This window comes from Anomaloglossus baeobatrachus, chromosome 3, assembly GCF_048569485.1.
Source record: "Anomaloglossus baeobatrachus isolate aAnoBae1 chromosome 3, aAnoBae1.hap1, whole genome shotgun sequence".
NCBI lineage: Eukaryota > Metazoa > Chordata > Amphibia > Anura > Aromobatidae > Anomaloglossus > Anomaloglossus baeobatrachus.
The window spans coordinates 158,502,341-158,525,073 of NC_134355.1; the positions used below are offsets into that span (position 1 = coordinate 158,502,341).

Here is a 22,733-nt window from a genome sequence, read left to right on the forward strand (position 1 = left end):
ATTGCTTCAGTATTTTTTTACTCCCTAAAAGGATTTCTCTTGTTTTAATTCGCCTTTATTTTATACGTTTCAAACTTGATTTTAGCTTTGTTTCTCTTCTGCATTTCTAAAGGTAACCATGATGTATTTCATGACAACCTTATGTCTTGGATGAAATTCTGCACTCTGCATTTTATGTGTCCACATATTACAGGTTATGGCACTTACTACGAGCACTGGAGGTGTCAAATTGCTGACATGAATTAATCTATTCCTAAAATGTATTTATTTTTACAGCAAAAAATTATTTATGGACTGTGAGATCTGTGACAAAGGCTACCAGTGAATGTGGCCTTCTGCGAACTTCTCCACAGCACTTATGTTTCAAATGGTAAAAAAAATTCTGTAGATTTATTCAGTTACCCCTTTATACAGCTGAAAAAACCCCAACAAAAACAGTAATTAATCTGGCCACACACGTGGTAGTTCCCCAAAACAGTCACTCAGTGGACAGCCATCCCGACTCCACAATACACATGAATGTTCTTCCATTCATTACAACACTAAGCACAGACAGCAGAAGAATTGTAAACTGATGCCATCCCGTGTGCCGTTTATGATTTTTTATCGACCCATAGAATTGTATGTGCAATTTTGATTTGGGACTCCAATCTAATATATATAAAGCTGAGTGTATGTATGTCCGCTAAAGGAATCCACACCGTCGCATTTACAATCACAATATTTTGCACAGATACATCATGTGACCCAGGGAGCATCATAGACCGTGTTTTGATGGGAAAATTTAACCCCGCGCTTTACAGTTACTCTCCAAAAAACCTGCCTCCATTAAAGTCAATGGAGCTGGGAGCTATTAGCTTATTAATAGGAGCTGTAATTGGTTGCTATAGCAACAAAATAAATTGTTAGTATAAGAAGCTATAAGAAGCATATGTGTTAGGTAATAAGAGGTCAGTGGGGAAAGAGACGGGGAAAGAGAGACAGAGACGTTGAAAGAGAGCCAGAGACGTTGAAAGAGAGCCAGAGACGGGGAAAGAGAGCCAGAGACGGGGAACGAGACTGACAGACAGATAGAAAGAGAGAGACACAGAGATAGAGACAGAGAGAGACTGATACAGAGATAGACAAAGAGACTGATACAGACAGAGACACAGAGACAAACATCAGAGACAGAGACTGGGGGAGAGACTGTTACTATCCCGGGCAACGCCTGGTTAATACAGCTAGTTAATAATAGACATGGCTCCGTCTTTTGTTTTTTGCCAAAAATGGACATGTGAATAGCACCATAGAAGTTAATGGGCATGTATTCTAGCCATAAAACCAGTGGCGTACCGTCCATAGAGGCAGACCACGCCACTGCTACGGGGCCAGTGATCTGAGGGGAGCACTCATTTTAGTTTCATGATGATCATTCAATCCAAGCCAGCCAGGCTGGGTGTCACTTCAGCGCCGTTAGTCGCAGAAACCCTTGTGCTCTATTGCTTCTCTGGCTGAACTTGTATGTGAACGACACGCCCCCCTGGCTGACATAGGTTTGCAGCCAGAGAGGGGAGCTTCAGATGCAGGCAACAGGCAGGCAGATGTTTGCTTGTACTATTCGGGTGGGGGCTCTGCAGCGTCAGACACAGCGCTGTGTGGGCCCTCTCTTCACTGTGACCTGAGCCGTATGTGCTACACCTCCCCCCACTCGATCTGTATGTGCCCTCCCTGCTCCCTTATTTATGGGCCCCGGTGAGCTGTCTGGGCTCCCCCCCCCCCCCCCGAGATGCGTGTGTGGGCCCCGCAGAGCCGTGTGTGTGGGCCCCCTAAAGCCACGTGTGTGTGTGTGTATGTATGCATGCAACAGAGTTGTGTGTGTCTGTATGTATGTAGCAGAGCTGTGTGTGTCTGTATGTATGTAGCAGAGCTGTGTCTGTATGTATGCAGCAGAGCAGTATGGCTGTATGTATGCAGCAGAGCAGTGTGTCTGTCTGTATGTATGCAGCAGAACAGTGTGTCTGTATGTATGTGTGTATGTATGCAGCAGAGCAGTGTGTCTGTATGTATGTTTGCAGCAGAGCAGTGTGTCTGTATGTATGTATGCAGCAGAGCAGTGTGTGTCTGTATGTATGTATGCAGCAGAGCAGTGTGTGTCTGTATGTATGTATGTATACAGCAGAGTTGTGTGTCTGTATGTATGTAGCAGAACTGTGTTTGTATGTATGCAGCAGAGCAGTGTGTCTGTCTGTATGTATGCAGCAGAGCAGTGTGTTTGTATTCATGCAGCAGAGCAGTATGTGTTTGTATGTATGCAGCAGAGCAGTGTGTCTGTATGTATGCAGCAGAGCTGTGTGTGTCTGTATGCAGCAGAGCTGTGTGTGTCTGTCTGCATGTATGCAGCAGAACTGTGTGTCTGTCTGCATGTATGCAGCATAGCTGTGTGTGTCTCTGTGTATATAAATCCAGCAGAACTGTGTGTGTGTCTGTCTGTACGCAGTAGAGCGGTGTGTCTGTCTGTCTATATGCAGCATAGCTGTGTGTGTCTGTCTATATGAAGCCAGCAGAGCTGTGTGTCTGTCTGTATGTATGCAGCAGAGCTATGTCTGTATGTATGTATGCAGCAGAGCTGTGTGTGTCTGTCTGTATGTATGCAGCAGAGCTGTGTGTGTCTGTATGTATGCAGCAGAACTGTGTCTGTCTGCATGTATGCAGCATAGCTGTGTGTGTCTCTGTGTATATAAATCCAGCAGAGCTGTGTGTGTGTGTGTCTGTATGCAGCAGAGCGGTGTGTGTCTGTCTGTCTATATGCAGCATAGCTGTGTGTGTCTCTGTCTATATGAAGCCAGCAGAGCTGTGTGTGTCGGTCTGTATGCATGTATGTATGATGTGTATTTATGTATGTCAGTGTATATGACTGTATAGATTTGTCTGTTTATATGTATTTTTGTGAGTTTGTCTTTAAATATGTATATGTACATGTACGTATCTGTGTATGTGTGTGTCTGCGTGTGGATGGGGGCCCACTGGGACTCTTCTGCCCGGGGCCCACAAAAACCTGGAGCCGGCCCTGTGTCCCCCCCCAGTAACTTGTACCCCCCATTAAACATGTAAGCTACCCTCAGTAACTTGTATGACCCCCACTGGCTCCTAGTAACTTGTATGCTGGCCTCTCAGTAACACGTGTGCCGCCTCTCAGTAACTCGTATGCTGGCCTCTCAGTAACACGTGTGCCGCCTCTCAGTAACTCGTGTGCCGCCTCTCAGTAACACGTGTGCCACCCCTCAGTAACACGTGTGCCGCCTCTCAGTAACTCGTGTGCCGCCCAGTGGCGTACCGTCAATAGAGGCAGACCACGCCACGGCTACGGGGCTTGCGACCTGGAGGGGCCCAGGGCGGCTGCCTGCAGTGTGTGTGTTTTCAAGTTCATGCATCATGCCCCCGGGCCGTCACCTAGCAGCTCATTAACGCCGCTGGGTGCCAACACTGCTTGTATAGCTGCAGGCTAGCCAACGCAGAGATGCAGACGCGTCCACACTGCACACTGTGCGCGGCCTGTGCTGAAGAGGAGGGAGTGGCCAGGCAGCTTCTTCCTCCAATCAGAGAGCTGGCAGAGATGCCAGGAGGAGAACAGCCAATCAGGAAAGGGGGCTGAACTTGTTCAGTACAGCGCAGGAGAATGAAATGATGAAAAGGAAAACATTGCTGGAGTAGAGGAGCGTTATAGAACACAGAAAAGAGAGAAAAGCAAACAGAGAGCAGAAAAACAGTGAGTGAGCAGCGGAGAACAGAAGGAATAGAAAGAAAAAGCAGAGGAGAGAAGGAGCAGCCAGGAGGAGAGACAGGAAGGGCATGCAACAGGAAGGCCGGAGCCACTATCATCATCTTTCACAGCACAGGAGCAGGTGAGTATTATGATGTACAAATGTCTGCCTGTAAACACTACAGAAAAACTACCCTGTGCCATCATTTTGTTGTGTGCGTGTGTCTGTTGCCCCTGTGCTGTGCCATCATTCAGTGTGTGTGTGTGTGTGTGTGTCGGCCCTGTGCTGTGCCATCACTGTGTGTCTGTTGCCCCTGTGCTGTGCCATCACTGTGTGTGTTTTGCCCATGTGCTGTGGCATCAGTGTTTGTATGTGTTTTGTCCATGTGCTTTGCCATAAGTGTGTGTGTCTCTGTTACCCCTGTGCTGTGCCATCACCGTGTGTGTGTTTCTGTTGCCTCTGTGCTTTGCCATCAGTGTGTGTGTGTGTGTTGCCCATGTGCTGTGCTATCAGTGTGTTTGTGTTACCCATGTGCTGTGTCATCAGTGTGTGTGTGTATATTTTTGCCCATGTGCTGTGCTATCAGTATTTGTGTGTGTGTGTGTTTTGCCCATGTGCTGTGCCATCACTGTGTGTCTGTTGCCCCTGTGCCATCACTCTGTGTGTGTGTGTCGCCCCTGTGCTGTGCCATCACCGTGTGTGTGTGTCTGTTGCTCCTGTACCATCACTGTGTGTGTGTTGCTCCTGTGCTGTGCTATCAGTGTGTGTGTGTGTGTGTGTCTGTTGCTCCTTTGCTGTGCCATCACTGCGTGTGTGTCTGTTGCTTCTGTGCCATCACTATGCATGTGTGTATGTCTGTTGCTCCTGTGTTGTGCCATCACGGTGTGTGTGTGTGTGTCTGTTGCTTCTGTGCTGTGCCATCACGGTGTGTGTGTGTGTGTGTGTGCGTGTCTGTTACTTCTGTGCTGTGCCATCACTGTGTGTGTGTCTGTTGCCCCTGTGCTGTGCCATCATTCTGTGTGTGTGTGTCTGTTGCCCCTGTGCTGTGCCATCAGTGTGTGTGTCTGTGTATATGTGTGTATTGTGCCTGTACTGTGCAGTTTTACTATAGATCTATAAGGCTATGAAGAGAGTCATAATGGTTAGCATTATATGGGGGAGACAGATGTGAATATGTATATTGTGTGTGCGATGAGGGGCACGAAGGACATCACTACTTTAGGCAGAGTTCACATATTGCAGATATTTGGGGATTTGTGGTGTGAACCCACTAGTCTTGGTGCAGTGGCCTTTGCTCAGTAACAGGACGGTGCTTATATTCAGACTCTATGTGGGGATATTTGGTCATGGAGTGGTGGCATTATTTTGCAATGTATTAATGGCCTTGGTATGGTGGGTGTTGTTCAGTAACACTATGTAGTAGGTGTTATTTCTGACTATAAGTTGCCCCCAGTAACATGTATGATGATTATTATGTTAATATTTTATTGTCTTCATTTTTATCGGGGGAGGGGGGGGCCCATTCAGACTTTTGCTATGGGGCCACAAGATTTCTATGTACGCTCCTGCATAAAACTCAAGGATAGAACATGTACATGACAAACTGATGTGTGAATGAGGCCTTACTTGTGACACACTGTGGTCTATAGCTCTCCATACATTTGGATTCTAGAGATGGCCACATAACGCATCAGCCGCACACTATAGTAAAATACTTCACAGCTGCCATCTTCTGCTCTTCCCGAGGCCGCTGTGGTCCCGTTCTTCCAACATGTGATCAGTTTCTGGCTCTTTGAAAGAGCTAAAAGGTCACAAGCTCTCAATATAAACATTTACATACATGAAGCGTCAGCACACTTCAATTAATGAACACATGAACGTTAACGTTTACAGCACTTTTGGAATTCATGTATCCATTAATCGCAGTGTATTGACACATTGTGTTTGTATATGTTTGTATATCAACTATGAAATGTATTTGTGGTGCTCCGCATTAATTTAATAATAAAGGTGTGCAGGCCCGGTTTCCTTTTTGGAAGCTCTCAATATAAGTCTATGAGAGCCTCATTTTGGCTCTTAAAAACCTACTGACAAGTGACTTCCGATCTGCCACAAACCGCTGAAGATACCAGGTGGGCCACAAATAGCAGAAAACAACCAAATCAGTGCTGAGAAGAGAACACTGCAGCTATTTTACTATGAGCAGTGAACATACAATAGTGATATGACTCCAGTGGGGAAAAAATAAAGCTGTAGTGGTGCTTTAAGCAATCTATATATATAATTGCCTTATTCTGTCTGTCTGTCTTGCTCCAAAATTGTGTCCTTATGGTGACACAAAGCGGAATGGCCGCTGGGCTCGCCATGGCCCCACCCCCCGCACCGATTGGCCGCTCGCCCAGGCTCCGCCCCCCACTCGGATTGGCCTCTCGCCCCGGCACCCTGCCCGTATTGGCAACTCGGCCACGCCCCGCCCCCCTCACGCAATGCACGCTCGCTCTGGCCCCGCCCCCCACACGCATTCCCCGAAGCGACACGGAGCCACGACTCCTAGGTGAGTACTGTACCCCCCGGGAGCCCACATCAGCGTACGCCGCCAACCCAGCCGACACATACCCTCGCATTGCTGGGGTTGCCGGCGTATGCTGGTGTGGGCTCCCGTGCGAGCGGGGGACGGGATACGCTGGTAACCATGGTAGCATAGTTACCAGCGCATCAAGGTCCTGCAGCGGCGGAACATACACACGCACACACATAACAACACACACACACACTTCAGATCACACACATCACATCGCATCCACACACTCACAACATCCTGGGATATCGCTTGCTTCTCGGCGGCGATACTGTGCAGTGAGCTTCCAGGACCTGCCGGAGGATCACATGGCCAGAAGCATGTGGTATCTCCGGATGTTGTGAGTGAGAGCGCGTATGTGCAATATCGTCAGTGTGTGTGTGTGTGTGTGTGTGTGTGTGTGTGTGTATGTGTATGCAATCGGGTGTGTGTGAGTGTATGCGATCGGGTGTGTGTGTGTGTGTGTGTGTGCGATCGGATCTGTGAGTGTCGGCAGAGGAGCACGGCGTGCTGGAGGAGGGCTTGGAAGGACAGAGGCTGATCCTGGGGAACTCTGATGCTGGGGGAGGCTGGGAGGAGAGTGGCTGATGCTGGGGAGGCTGATGCTGGGGGAGGCTGATGCTGGGGGAGGCTGGGAGGGTGTAGGCTGATGCTGGGGGGAGGCTTGATGCTGGGGGGAGGCTGATGCTGGGGGAGGCTGGGAGGAGAGAGGCTGATGCTGGGGGAGGCTGATGCTGGGGGAGGCTGGGAGGAGAGAGGCTGATGCTGGGGGAGGCTGATGCTGGGGGAGGCTGGGAGAGAGAGAGGCTGATGCTGGGGGAGGCTGAGGCTGGGGGAGGCTGGGAGGGGGAGGCTGATGCTGGGGGAGGCTGTTAGGAGGGAGGCTGTTAGGAGGGAGGCTGGGAGGAGAGAGGCTGATCCTGGGGAAGGCTGGGAGGGGGGAGGCTGATGCTAGGGGAGGCTGGGAGGAGAGAGGCTGATGCTGGAGGAGGCTGGGAGGAGAAGAGGCGAGAGGCTTATGCTGGGGGAGGCTGGGAGGAGAAAGGCTGATGCTGGGGGAGGCGGAGGCTGATGCTGGTGGAGGCGGAGGCTGATGCTGGGGGAGGCTGGGAGGCTGATGCTAGGGAGGCTGGGAGGGGGAGGCTGATGCTGGGGGGAGGCTGGGAGGGGGAGGCTGATGCTGGGGGAGGCTGAGAGAAGAGAGGCTGATGCTGGGGGAGGCTGAGGCTGGGGTAGGCTGGGAGGAGAGAGGCTGATGCTGGGGACAGAGAGGCTGATGCTGGGGGAACAGAGAGGAGAGGCTGATGCTGGGAGGAGAGAGGCTGATGCTGGGAGGAGAGAGGCTGATGCTGGGGGCAGAGAGGCTGATGGCTGGTGCAGCATGGGGGATGGAGCACGATGGGGGGGTGCACAGCATGGGGGGATGGAGCACAATGGGGAGTGCGCAGCATGGGGGGATGGAGCACGTTTGGGAGAGCGCAGCACATGGGGGATGCGCAGCATGGGGGATGGAGGCACAATGGGGGAGTGCGCAGCATGGGGGATGGAGCACGATGGGGGTGTGCGCAGCATGGGGGATGGAGCACGATGGGGGGTGCGCAGCATGGGGGATGGAGCACGATGGGGGGTGCGCAGCATGGGGGATGGAGCACGTTTGGGATGTGCGCAGCTTGGAGGATACAGCACGATGGGGTGTGCGCAGCATGGGGGATGGAGCACGATGGGGAGTGCCGCAGCATGGGGGGATGGGAGCACGATGGGGAGTGCGCAGCATGGGGGATGGAGTACGTTTGGGATTGTGCAGCATGGGGGATGGAGCACGATGGAGAGTGCGCAGCATGGGGGATGGAGCACGTTTGGGAGTGCGCAGCATGGGGGATGGAGCACGATGGGGAGTGCGCAGCATGGGTGATGGAGCACGTTTGGGAGTGCGCAGCATGGCGGATGGAGCACGATGGGGAATGCGCAGCATGGGGGATGGAGCACAATGGGGAGTGCGCAGCATGGGAGATGGAGCACGATGGGGAAATGCGCAGCATAGGGGATGGAGCACGATGGGGAGTGCGCAGCATGGGGGATTGGAGAACGATGGGGGGTGCGCAGCATGGGGGATGGAGCACGATGGGAGGTGCACACCTCCCCCCAACACACACACACACACACACACACGCGCACTGCACAAACACACCACACACTGGGAACCACAAACACCGCCCTACACAGACACCCACACACACAGACAACGCTGCACACACACAACACCCAAACACCGTGGCATACATAAATATACGCACATACCGCACAACACACACATTGCACAAAACATACCTCCCCCCAAAACACACACACCCCTCTTCCACACAAACCGCGCAACACACACACACCCACAACGCTACAGACACACAGCGCACCACAAACAACGCAACACACATCCAACACCGCTCTCACCCCTCGCCACACCCAGACAACACTCAGAACATGTACAGCGCCCTACACAAACACTTGGCAACTACACACACAACAACATATATAACAAAAATCATACATTAACTACACAATACGTAAATTCTAGAATACCCGATGCGTAGAATTGGGCCACCTTCTAGTATTACTTATAAGTCTATTTATATTTACCTGCATGCATTTGATCTAATATCGCAGTAGAACACAAATAATCTAATTCCAGCATGATAAATATTGTATATCAGTGTCGCAAAACAAACGTACAAAAACAGCTTTTCTGAAATAAGTAAATCTGCATGTTTCTTGTTCACCATGACAAATGTAGCAGAACGTAAGATGACAGCGCAGGAATGTAATAACGGATGTCTCTCTCTAATAAATAATAGCATCAAAATCGGCTAATAAGAGTTTTTCAAAGTCCTGAAAATTAATAAAATATTTGTTCCCACTAATCCATGTCATATAGCCATATTAAAGACCTCAAGAAATCTGTGCATATGTAAGAGACTAGCACCCCCTAGTGTACATTCAATAAAATAGTTTCAATTTCCGTTCTATGCATTTTTATTTGGTTAAGGCCCCCTAAACAAGTCGAGTTTTCTTATACATGTTTTTTCTCCCCTCCCAAAAACAGAGAACAGGTACTCATTTTTCACTCATGTCGGTTTCTGTAGACGGATGCTCCATAAAAAGAGAAAAAAAGGGATAGGTTTCTATATTGTCTATTTGGCAGAACAAATTTGTAAACTCTCAGAGTTCATGTTTCAGGGACCTGTGACTTCATCCTAAACCAGCCATAAAGAAAATGAGACCAGGTCTTTACAAGGGATTAACCCTTTAACCACCCTGTAATGCTCACAGGGAGTGGACCAACTGGGCCACAGAACACAGAGGAGCAGGACTATGGATCACACCAGGTTTTCACCAGTACCTCTGATACGGAGTGTGGATTTGAACTCCAGGAAGAAACCAGTTGCCACTCAGGGAGACTTGGTGCTGTGACAACTGACCCAAGGTGTATGGACACTGACAGTCTCTGATGACGTAGATTTAGCCTTTATGGGAGTAATGTAACAGTGGCTGCTGCAGCAGGTTTGGCAATACACCAGCGACCGTTACAGCAGGCTTAGCCAATGTGGTACGATCCAGCAGCGGCCAGTACAGCAATATTGGCAGATATGGTACAATCCAGCAGTGGCAGGCACTGCAGGCTTGGCCGATATGGTAGGATGCAGCAGTTGGAACTACAAAACAGAATGGTGTAAGTAACACAGCTGCACCACATAGATAAGAGACCTGAACAACTAGAAACGCATCTCTAGGAATAGACAACGTTGCCCAGGTACCTCCCACACGGGGAGGGTGCCTTAAATACCTGGTTACGGGAGGGAGGTGTGTGTGTGTGTGTGTCGGCGCAGGAAAGTGCGAATACGCCGGATAGGCCATTACACACCTAACCTGTTTTCATGTTCCTTATCAGGCCATTTTTTTGTGTCACTTTATGAGGTAGTAACTCTTCAAAAGATCCCAGTGATTGAGAGTTTTTTCGTCACATATTGTACTTCATATTAGTGGTAAATTTAGGATGAATTTGACAAAAATTGATACATAAAGGGGGGAGGGGGTTCACAGCCTCATATAACCAACAATGAGTGCTGCTTCATGTGTGAAAAGGCAGAATCAATAAAGAGAAGAGTCCCTTCATTCCCCTGACGAAGCTGCTATGCAGCATAACGAGTGGGGCTTTTTCCATTTTCCTCCCTATTGAAGTAACTGCTTTGCTTCTCCTTTAGCACCAGTGCTATTTTGGGTCCCTACCCTCTTCATGCGGTTCCCTGCTCACATACTTGCCTGACTATTCCATCAGGATACCGGGCCCCACTGGTAACTATGTGTAGCTTAGGGTTAACCCCTTATATTACCTTTCACACATGTAATTTTCATGGGAGGGTTACCCTTGAGTCGTGATCTACTACTATTTTTTGTGCATGGGCATTTTTTATATAGACCTGTTAAAGGGAAGGTGTCGTGCTCAAAAAATGTTTTTCAATAACTGAAAAAATGTAAAGTATTAATGTTTTAATGTTTTGTTTAAATATTATTATATGTTTTTAATTGAGCAAAATATAAAAAAAAAATTAAAACGTTTGATATTTTCCACACTTACACACTAGGGGGAGCAGCTGCTGAAATCCTACAGAAATCCCACTGTAGAAAAAGCCTGGATTACAGCTGCAGTAAAGTGGGCAGAATCTGCTCTCCTATGTGTGATATCACACCTCCCCCTCCCAACCTGAGTGTTTCCAAAGGATAGAAGAGTATAAAATGTAGGGACACAGTGGGGAGCCATTTTGTTGGTGACCACAAATGTCTAAAGTGTCACAAAGGACAGCTACATCATGCTCCTCACATAACGATCTGCACACCCCGGTCCAGCAATGCTCTGCCGCATGCACGCCCACCTGCAATGTTCTGCCACATGCACGCCCGCAATGCTCTGCCACACGGATGCACGCAGTGTGTGTGTGTGTGTGTGCGCACTGTGTATATACTGTGTGTGACAGCACCCAGCATGATGGCAGCATGTGTATATACTATCTACAATGTACTCTGTGTATATACTATATACCGTGTGTACAGTGTGTGTATATACTGTGTGTGACAGCACCCAGCATGATGGCAGAATGTGTATATACTATCTACAATGTACTGTGTGTATATACTATATACCGTGTGTACAGTGTGTATATACTGTGACTGAGCAGCATGAGGAAGGCGGAGCCAGCATGTGTATATAATATATACCGTGTATTGAGTGTACATACTATATACTGTGTGTATATACTATATACTGTGTGTACACTGTGTATATACTGTGTGTGTGACCGAGCAGCATGAAGGAGGCAGAGCCAGCGTGAGTATATACAATATACCATGTACTGTGTGCATATACTATATACTGTGTGTATATACTATAGACCATGTGTACACTGTGTATATATTGTGACCAAGCAGCATGAAGGAGGCGGAGCCAGTGTGTGTATATACTATATACCATATACTGTGTGTATATACTACATACTGTGTGTACAGTGTTTATATACTGTGTGTGACCGAGCATGAGGGAGGCGGAGCCAGCGTGTGTATATACTATATACTGTGTATTGTGTGTGTATATACTATATACTGTGTGTATATATTATATACCATGTGAACACTGTGTATATACTGTGTTTGTGACCGAGCAGCATGATGGTGCAATGCTCTGCCACACACCCGCAATGCCCTGCCGCACGCTCACCCACAATGCTCTGCCACGCACGCACACACAATGCTCTGCCACATGCACGCACACACAATGCTCTGCCACACGCACGCACGCACAATGCTCTGCCACACGCACGCACGCACAATGCTCCGCCACACGCACGCACGCACAATGCGCTGCCACACGCACGCACAATGCGCTGCCACATGCACGCACGCACAAAATGCTCTGCCACATGCACGCACATACAATGCTCTGCCAGGCACGCACACAATGCACTGCCACATGCACGCACAAAATGCTCTGCCACACGCACGCACAAAATGCTCTGCCACACGCACGCACAAAATGCTCTGCCACACGCACGCACAAAATGCTCTGCCACACGCACGCACACAAAATGCTCTGCGAGACGCACACGCGCACACACACACACACACACACACACACACACACACACACACACAAGCACGCCCGCTGCGGCCGTACACTACTCACACAGGCCGACAGGTGACAGGCCATGGGGGGAGAGCGTGGGGGTGTCATTGGAGGGGGCGTAGCATCGGTGGCGGGGGGGGAGGGGCGCCGGTACACTACTCCCACGGGCAGAGCGGGTGACAGGGGGAAAAGTTCAGCACACAGCATAACCGCTGTGAGCTGCAGAAAGATGGCGCTGATCTGGAAAGCCCAGGGGGCACATCCATTTCACAACAGGGAGCTCTCCTGTAATAAGCCTAGGGGTCAGATTCCGACTATTAGGCTATGTGCGCACTAGGCCGTTTTCACCGCGGATTTACCCGCGGTTTTACTGCGGAAATTTCTTGAGAAATCTTTGAAATCTTTCTGCAGACATTGCCCAGCAAAACCTATGGGAAAAAAAATAGCTGTGCGCACGCTGCATTTTTTTCCTCAAGAAAATTCTTTGTGAAGATTTTCTTGAGAAAATTTCTTGAGAAAATGTGCATATCACTTCTTTTCTGCAGATACCTGCGGAATACCCCCGGAATTTCACTCCATTCACTGTAATGTAATCGCAAAATTCCGAGTGTATACTGCAGGTAGCAAATGATGTGCAGTATACCCCCGGTATAGCCGCGATTTACCTGCGGTAATGCACATCGCTCCCTGCGGTTTTGCAGGGAGTGATGTCATTATGCCAGGAAGAGGAAGCGGAGCAGAGTAAACACAGACGTCACACTCCCTGGACGCCGCACAGAAGCGCTTCCGTGTGACCTCCAGGTGCCCGTGCAGTCTGTGTCCCGCTGCAGCCCCGCCGCTGCACGCACAGCAGTGTCAGTGTCTGCCCACAGTGTCGGCAGATTGTCACCCTGCAGCGCAGGCAGACACTGACAAACAGCAGCGCGTGCAGCCGCGGGGATGACGAGCGCTGCTGTCAGGTGAGATGAGATCATTATCTGCTGTGACGATCTCATGCCTCCTGACGTCACCGCGGTTACTGCTGTCTATGCCAGTCTCGCGACCGGCCCGAGACTGTCACGGGCTATCACGATACTGCATAAAAAAACTGCAGGGACCAACCTGCGGAAAAACCACGGCAGAAACGCATGCGTTTTTCCCGCGGATTTGGTGCAATTTTTTACCGCAGGTGCGGTAATCTTCAACTCCCAGAAGTTTCTCAAGAATTTTTCTTGGGAAAAATCACTTTTCTAGTGCGCACATAGCCTTAGGGCGGCTTTGCACACTACGACATCGCAGGTGCGATGTCGGTGGGGTCAAATCGAAAGTGACGCACATCCGGCGTCACTTGCGATGTCGTAGTGTGTAAATCCTAGATGATACGATGAACGAGCGCAAGAGCGTCGTTATCGTATCATCGGTGCAGGCTCCGGCATTTCCATAATGCCGATGCCGCGACAGGTACGATGTAGTTCCTCGTTCCTGCGGCAGCACACATCGCTGTGTGTGAAGCCGCAGGAACGAGGAACATCTCCTTACCTCCCGCCAGCGGCTATGCGGAAGGAAGGAGGTGGGCGGGATGTTTACATCCTGCTAATCTCCGCCCCTACGCCGCCATTGGCCGCCTGCCGTGTGACGTCGCTGTGACGTCGCACGACCCGCCCCCTTAAGAAGGAGGCGGGTCGCCGGCCAGAGCGACGGTCGCAGGGCAGGTGAGTGCATGTGAAGCTGGCGTAGCGATAATTATCGCTACACCAGCTATCACAAGATATCGTACCTGCGACAGGGGCGGGGACTATCGCGTGCGACATCGCAGCATCGGCTTGCGATGTCGCAACGTCCAAAGCCCGCCTTAGAGTCTATGCACAGGGGCTGCCAAAAAGGAATGAGTAACTGTCATTACACACACAGCAAATCCAGCATGGCCCCCAGTGCCTCAAGTAAAATTAGAATGAAATAAAAACTAAATAAGCAGTGATTTCAATTTTGTATTAAAAATACTTTATATCATAATCACTATTTTTAATACAAAACTAAAAAACCGCGACACTTTCCCTTTAATATTAACTAGCGGGTTGTGAGGTTTCTAACTATTCCTGACCTACCTTGCAGGAATTTATTTGGGGGACTTAATTGTCTATGGCTGTGTAATAACTATTAATCTGTTTTTGGATCCGCGGTTAGGATTATTTATATCTATACTGGCTAGTTAAATCCTGGGAATAATCTTGATTATTTATTATGAATATCCTTATCATACAATTCCTTGTTATGCAAGATCGCATGTGTGTGCATATAATTATGCGTATATGTATAATATATGTTGGTATTAGGTCATTGACTTATAGATATATATTATATTTAATTCCTCGACTGTAGGATTGTGATCTATTGTCTCTGCCATTTTACATCCAGCATACCGTACTTACATTGGTATTAAACCATTACCTTGCCTATGGACATACTATATCCAGTTAGGTCCAGAAATATTTGGACAGTGACACAAGTTTTGTTATTTTAGCTGTTTACAAAAACATGTTCAGAAATACAATTATATATATAATATGGGCTGAAAGTGCACACTCCCAGCTGCAATATGAGAGTTTTCACATCCAAATCGGAGAAAGGGTTTAGGAATCATAGCTCTGTAATGCATAGCCGCCTCTTTTTCAAGGGACCAAAAGTAATTGGACAAGGGACTCTAAGGGCTGCAATTAACTCTGAAGGCATCTCCCTCGTTAACCTGTAATCAATGAAGTAGTTAAAAGGTCTGGGGTTGATTACAGGTGTGTGGTTTTGCATTTGGAAGCTGTTGCTGTGACCAGACAACATGCGGTCTAAAGAACTCTCAATTGAGGTGAAGCAGAACATCCTGAGGCTGAAAAAAAAGAAAAAATCCATCAGAGAGATAGCAGACATGCTTGGAGTAGCAAAATCAACAGTCGGGTACATTCTGAGAAAAAAGGAATTGACTGGTGAGCTTGGGAACTCAAAAAGGCCTGGGCGTCCACGGATGACAACAGTGGTGGATGATCGCCGCATACTTTCTTTGGTGAAGAAGAACCCGTTCACAACATCAACTGAAGTCCAGAACACTCTCAGTGAAGTAGGTGTATCTGTCTCTAAGTCAACAGTAAAGAGAAGACGCCATGAAAGTAAATACAAAGGGTTCACATCTAGATGCAAACCATTCATCAATTCCAAAAATAGACAGGCCAGAGTTAAATTTGCTGAAAAACACCTCATGAAGCCAGCTCAGTTCTGGAAAAGTATTCTATGGACAGATGAGACCAAGATCAACCTGTACCAGAATGATGGGAAGAAAAAAGTTTGGAGAAGAAAGGGAACGGCACATGATCCAAGGCACACCACATCCTCTGTAAAACATGGAGGAGGCAACGTGATGGCATGGGCATGCATGGCTTTCAATGGCATTGGGTCACTTGTGTTTATTGATGACATAACAGCAGAAAAGAGTAGCCGGATGAATTCTGAAGTGTACCGGGATATACTTTCAGCCCAGATTCAGCCAAATGCTGCAAAGTTGATCGGACAGCGCTTCATAGTACAGATGGACAATGACCCCAAGCATACAGCCAAAGCTACCCAGGAGTTCATGAGTGCAAAAAAGTGGAACATTCTGCAATGGCCAAGTCAATCACCAGATCTTAACCCAATTGAGCATGCATTTCACTTGCTCAAATCCAGACTTAAGACGGAAAGACCCACAAACAAGCAAGACCTGAAGGCTGCGGCTGTAAAGGCCTGGCAAAGCATTAAGGAGGAAACCCAGCGTTTGGTGATGTCCATGGGTTCCAGACTTAAGGCAGTGATTGCCTCCAAAGGATTCGCAACAAAATATTGAAAATAAAAATATTTTGTTTGGGTTTGGTTTATTTGTCCAATTACTTTTGACCTCCTAAAATGTGGAGTGTTTGTAAAGAAATGTGTACAATTCCTACAATTTCTATCAGATATTTTTGTTCAAACCTTCAAATTAAACGTTACAATCTGCACTTGAATTCTGTTGTAGAGGTTTCATTTCAAATCCAATGTGGTGGCATGCAGAGCCCAACTCGCGAAAATTGTGTCACTGTCCAAATATTTCTGGACCTAACTGTATATATATATATATATACACTCCCCCTCCCGTATATTCGGATTATAAGACGCACCCCCTACTTTCCCCCAAAATTTGGGGAAAAAAATGCGTCTTATAAAGCGAAAAATACGGTAAGTGGTCCATTTTCTCCTGTTACCCTTATGAAAATAAAAAATTGGGGCTAAAAGAACATTTTCGGGATTTTTTTTATTTTTTAATTTTCACGGTTTAATGTTTTAAAATTCTGTGAAGCACCTGAGAGTTCAAGATGCTCACCCCACCTCTACATACATTCCTCAAGGGGTGCAGTTTTCAAAATGGTGCTACTTGTGAGGGGTTTCTTACCCGATGTGTACTGCAGCTACATGTGCAGAGAGCAGGAGCCGGCACTGGCAGCGAGAGCGGTGGACGCTGGTAATGAAGGTAAATATCGGGTAACCAAGGAAAGGTCTTCCCTTGGTTACCCGATGTTTACACTGGTTACAGCTTACCGCAGCTGCCAGATGCCGGCTCCTGCTCCCTGGTCGCTTCATTTCGTCGCTCTCTCGCTGTCACACACAGCGATGTGTGCGTCACAGCGGGAGAGCGACGACCAAAAAATGAAGCTGGACATTCAGCAACGAGCAGCGACCTCACAGCAGGGGCCAGCTCGTTGCTGGATGTCACACACAGCGACAGCGAAGGGACATCGCTGCTACGTCACAGAAAATGGTGATGTAGCAGCGACGTCTTGTCGTCGTCGCTGTGTGTGACACCACCTTAATTCTCCGCAAAAGAGCTTGATGAAACAAGTCACTCTTGCACGCTGCCTCCGTAAAGGGATACCCACAGGTTCTGTTTAAACTGTACAGCCTAGAGCTCAGATAAGAAACGGAGGACATGATCGAAACTTAAATATCTTTCAACAAGGCTCAGCAGGGAAATGTTTTTAATAAACTTATTACAATAACAAGGGGGCACAATCAGAAATTAGGTGGATGGAAGTTCAGAAACAATATCAGAAAATATTTTACTGAAATAGTAGATGCTTGGAACAATCTTCTAGGAAATTTGGTTGAAAAATCAACAGTAGAACCACTTTGGCAAAACATTTCAATTCTAAAAATAAAAAAGCAGCGTAGATAAACTATATAATTTTTTCCGGACATTAATCACCCATTTGTCAATATACTTAATACTTCAGGCCATCCTTTAATGGCTTCCTGGCAATCACTTTTGGTAGTTGGCTGAGGATGCATAGGTTAGGGTAGATCGAAACACCTATCGGCAATTAGAGTCTACCTGGGAACAGAGGGGGTGAAAGGGGTAGTGATTTGGAATTTGATTCCATGGAAATTGTGTGTTTTGTATTTCCTTAAAACATTTGTGTGTTGGTTTTATATACTAGCCAGCTTATTCAATTCTGGTCCATTTTATATTGGGGCTCACCTGTTTTTTTGTGTGCTTTGAATGTTTTAAATGTTTTTAATGGTTTGGCTATGGTTGTTTCACACCATTGGTGCTGTGTGACACAAAAATGTTTTTGATATGTAATCAACTTATTTATAATTATTGATTTATTTGTTTGGTGATCCCTCATTTATGGCACTTCTTTTCTCCTTATTCTGATCGGTAGATCTGTCTTTCGAAACACCTATCGGCAATTAGAGTCTACTTGGGAACCGGGAGGGGGGGGTGGAAGGGGTAAGTGATTTGGAATTTGACTGGAATAATGCTTTCTGTGTGTGGAGGTTATTGAAGAAGATTGGGAAGGTGCTATAAGGTGGCCATACAAAACTACTTACCTAGCATTGAGTGTCGTATGGGCAGCAGGTGTACCTATAGACCTCCTTACACATGCTTGTTCGACTCACTGAGAGTAGAATTATCTGCTGTCAGACACATCTTTGGATGTCTTATCAACCACAGGAGACAACAGCGGTCCTCAAATAAAAGAATAAAATAGGGCTGCTATGGCAGGCCATTGATGAACAGAAGATAGGGGGTTTCCTATTAACCCCTTAACGACCCATGACGTACTGGGTACGTCATGGATCGTGTCCAGGCGGCGGCGATCCGCACACATATCAGCTGATTTCAACAGTGGAATCGCGTTCCACCCGCAACTTTTAACCCCTTACTTCTCTCTGCCAAAATCTGTCAGCGAGATGTATATGCGCTATATATATATAAAAAATTCCAAACGCCAAAATTACGGTTTTTGGTCGCTGCAACTTTTGCGCAAAATGCAATAAGAGGCGATCAAAACGTAGCATCTGCGCAAAAATGGATCAATTAAAAATATCAGCTCGAGACGCAAAAAATAAGACGTCACTGAGCTATAGATCCTGAAAAATGAGACTGTTACGGGTTTCGGAAAATGACGCAAAACATGCGCCACTTTTTTTGGACAAACTTGTGAATTTTTTTAACCCCTTAGATACAAGTAAACCTATACATGTTTGGGGTCTACAAACTTGCACCGACCTGAGGCATCTCACCGACACATCAGTGTTACCATATAGTGAACATGGTGAATAAAATATCCCAAAAACTATTGTGCGATCACACTTTTTTTTTTGCAGTTTTTCCACAGTTGGAATTGTTTTGCTGTTTTCCAGTACACCATATGGTAAAGCTTATGGTTTAAATTTAAAAGTACAACTTGTCCTGCAAAAAACAAGCCCTCATATGGCAAGATTGACAGAAAAGTTAAGTTATGGCTCTCGGAAGAAGGGGTGCAAACAAACAAAAACAAAAACAGAACAACTGAAAACGCCCGGGGGCTGAAGGGGTTATAGTCGTTAAGCAATATAAAGTTTGGATGGGGTTCACATGGAGAAGGGGTTATCATAATGAATGCTCCTCCCACCACCTTTGATGAGTTCTTTTACAATGCTTTATTTATATGTAGAGGCCATGGAAGCCAGTATTTTGCCTATTGACTGTAGGCCCAGGTTGACTTTAAGGGTATGTGCACATGTTGAGTATATGGTTGCAGAAATTTCTGCATCAAGATTTACTTGCGATTATGTGAGAAAACCTCACTTAAAAACGCGATAAGAAAGCACTGTGTGCACACAGCTAAAATAGTATATCTATAGGACAAGTAGGATCAATTTTCAGTTCCAGAGTCCTGCACTTTATTTTGGGAATGCTGCTATGACTTCAAGAGGTTGTTACTTCTTGTGCAGGTCAATGATCTTGTCCCTGACATTCTTAGAAAGCTCTTTGGTATTGCCCATGTTGTAGAGGATAGAGTCTGACTGATTAGTTGAGTCTGTGGACAGGAGGCTTTTATACCGGTAACAATTTAAGACAACTGTCTTTAATGCAGGTAACGAGTTGATTAGGAGCGTCTTAGGCTATGTGCCCACGTTGCGTCGAGGTAGTTGCAGTACTAAACGCATCCTCTGGCAGAAATGGTTTTTGCCAAAGTTGATTTTGATCACAAAAACGCGATAAATACGCGTGCGTTTTTACCGCGTTTTAAACGTGATTTACATGCTTTTTCATTGGTTAAACTCAGATGTGTTTTGAATATAAAGACACTGCTAAATAAAGTTTATACATACAAACACTTTGAAAAAAGGAAAAAAAAAAAAAAGAAAACAACTATAATTATATCAAAACGAAAATAGTTATATTTAATATAATTATAGCGGTTTTATAAGATCTATAACTAAAATAACATTAAATTAATATTTTTAATTATTTTATTTGTCGGACTATGTGTGTGTGTAAAGGGACATATCATTCCATTATTTTGATGTCATAAACGCATGTGTTTATGTAGTCCAAAATGCATGTTTTCTGCACCTAAAAAGCATGTAAAACGTTGGAATTTTGATGTTGCTTGCTTTTTGCTACTTCTCATTGACTTCAATGTTAGCAAAACGCAGCAAAAATGGCAAAAACAATGGACATGCTGCTTCTTTGAACGCGGAGTTTTTGCCCAAAATTATGCAAATTAAACGCAGTGTTTTGAACAGCAAAGTGTGGACTAGAAATCCCTATTTCTCATAGACTTTGCTGGAAAATCAAAACGCATGCATTTTGGCATTACAAAGGTGCAGTTGAAAACGCTGCGAAAAAGCATGTAAAAACGCATCGTGGGCCATAGCCTTAAGTGGTATGTAGTATCCAGCACTCTTAATGGTTGGTAGAGGATCAAATACTTATTTCTCTCTGCAAAATGCAAATAAATTTATATAATTTATACAATGTGATTTTCTGGATTATATTTTTGATATTCGCTCACTGTTAAAATTAACCTACCCTTAAAAATATAGACTATTCATGTCTTTGTCAGTGGGCAAACTTACAAAATCAGCAAGGGAACAAATAATTATTTCCTTCACTGTAGAAGACCACATTGTACTCACTGTACTAAATCAAAAGCTGGGGTTTTTTTTTGGAGAGGATCCGCTCTCAGTTCTAAAAAAAAAAAATAATATATGTCTGAAAATTTCTTAAAGAAAAACACTAGAAAGACTTATCCTATTCATTTCTATTGTAAAACCACTTTGCTGTTCACACGTTCAGTATTCTGAGTGTTGTTTTTCGCTTCAGGTTTGGAAAAACGTCCTGGTGGGGAAAGAGTGCATGTCACTTCTGTGAAGCAGTCACTGATGGAATCCTCTCCAAACTAGGAACTATCCAATCAAATTGCTGCAAAAAACACTTTAGGGAAAAAAAGGTTTTCCAAAAAAAAAACAAAAAAAAACCCAAAAAACACAGCCTTAGGCTTTGTGAAAATGGGTATGGAAGAGTTTATCAAAACGCATGAAGCTTTTTCAGTTAAAATTAGAAAAGAAAAAGCAAGTTTTAGCCGAAAATTTGCTATGCAGACTTAGAAATAAGTCCACGGTATAGAAAATATTGCTAAATGATTGAAGTGTGTTCCAGAACATCTCAATGATACAAACATATACTGATTTCTGCAGAGAACGGAGTTACAGCACTGGTACAGCACATAAAGTCCCTGGTGGTCCTATAAGTGCACACTAAAGAAGAGATACTGAAGGTGATCCGTTCCAGGAATGTCTCTTGTTAGGTGTTTAGTTTTTAAGAATTATTCGAGTTCCCTCTCTTCAGAAAACAGGTCGGCAAGGTCGGCCACAGTCAGGACGGAGGCTTCAGACTGCTTCATTGATGTACTTGTATGACTGAAAAACAAATAAGAAAACTATTTCGTTACAATGGTTAATGTCTGGTTTTGTGCAAATCAACCAAGCAACTTTCTACAACACTGTCTCAATACATCACTGCAGATATTCTACAAATAAATATGCAAAAAAGGAATTTTTCCCATCTAAGCCCCCACTAACATATGAAAGGTCTAGGCCCGATTTCTGGGAAAATTGGGTCTAGTCACTGGTGCTTCCTAATTCCTGCCAGCTGCAATCCTTATACACTTCAACAGAGATGTGGCTGCACTTTAGGCCCCTTTCACACGTCAGTGATTCTGGTACGTTTGTGCTTTTTTTTAAACGTACCAGAATCACGGACATACGCAGACCCATTATAATGAATGGGTCTGCTCACACGTCAGTGATTTGTCACTGCACGTGTCTCCGTGCAGCGTACCCGCGTGTGCGTGATTGCTGCACGGAGACATGTCCATTTTTTTCTGGCATCACTGATGTTCCACGGACCACGCAGTGGTGTGGTCCGTGAAACACGTGCCAGAAAAAAACGTACTTTTAAAATAAAAAACATTTTAACTCACCCGGCGTCCAGCGATGTCCTCTGCAGCCCGTGCAGCTTGCTCCTTCTGTGCCGGCTGATTACTGTCGCGCATATTCATTATGCGCGACACAGCCGACCCGGAAGCAGCCGCTGCAGGGGTCACCGCCGGCCGGATGCTGCGTCGCGGTAGCGATCAGCACCATGGAGAGCGGGAGCGCGCACAGGTGAGTGAATCTCTAAGTGCAATCACGGGCCACGGAGAACGGAGCCCGGATTGCACTTAGACAACCCACGTGTGCCGTGATTTTCGGCACACGCAGGGACATGTGCGTGTTTTACACGCCAGTGAAAAACGTCTGTGTTTTTCACTGACGTGTGAAACGGGCCTTAAAGCTTGGCAATTTGAGCAATCAAGGGTTCATTGACAATAGCCAGACCACCGAGTATACCCCATCAATCAGCTATAACCTGTAGAAAGCTGACCATTATTTA

At 46.3% G+C, this 22,733-nt stretch overlaps 1 protein-coding gene across 2 annotated transcripts in view; it reads right to left on the bottom strand.

Annotated features, from left to right (window-relative positions):
• Nucleotides 1-17,482: 17,482 nt before the first annotated feature.
• Nucleotides 17,483-22,733, bottom strand: part of SHPRH (SNF2 histone linker PHD RING helicase) — a 241,897-nt gene continuing 236,646 nt past the window's right edge. For both annotated transcript variants that reach the window (XM_075339544.1, XM_075339545.1), the window contains one exon: nt 17,483-21,718. In XM_075339544.1, the coding sequence (XP_075195659.1) occupies nt 21,625-21,718 (94 nt within the window). In that variant the 3' untranslated portion in view covers nt 17,483-21,624. The remainder of the gene's footprint in view (nt 21,719-22,733) is intronic.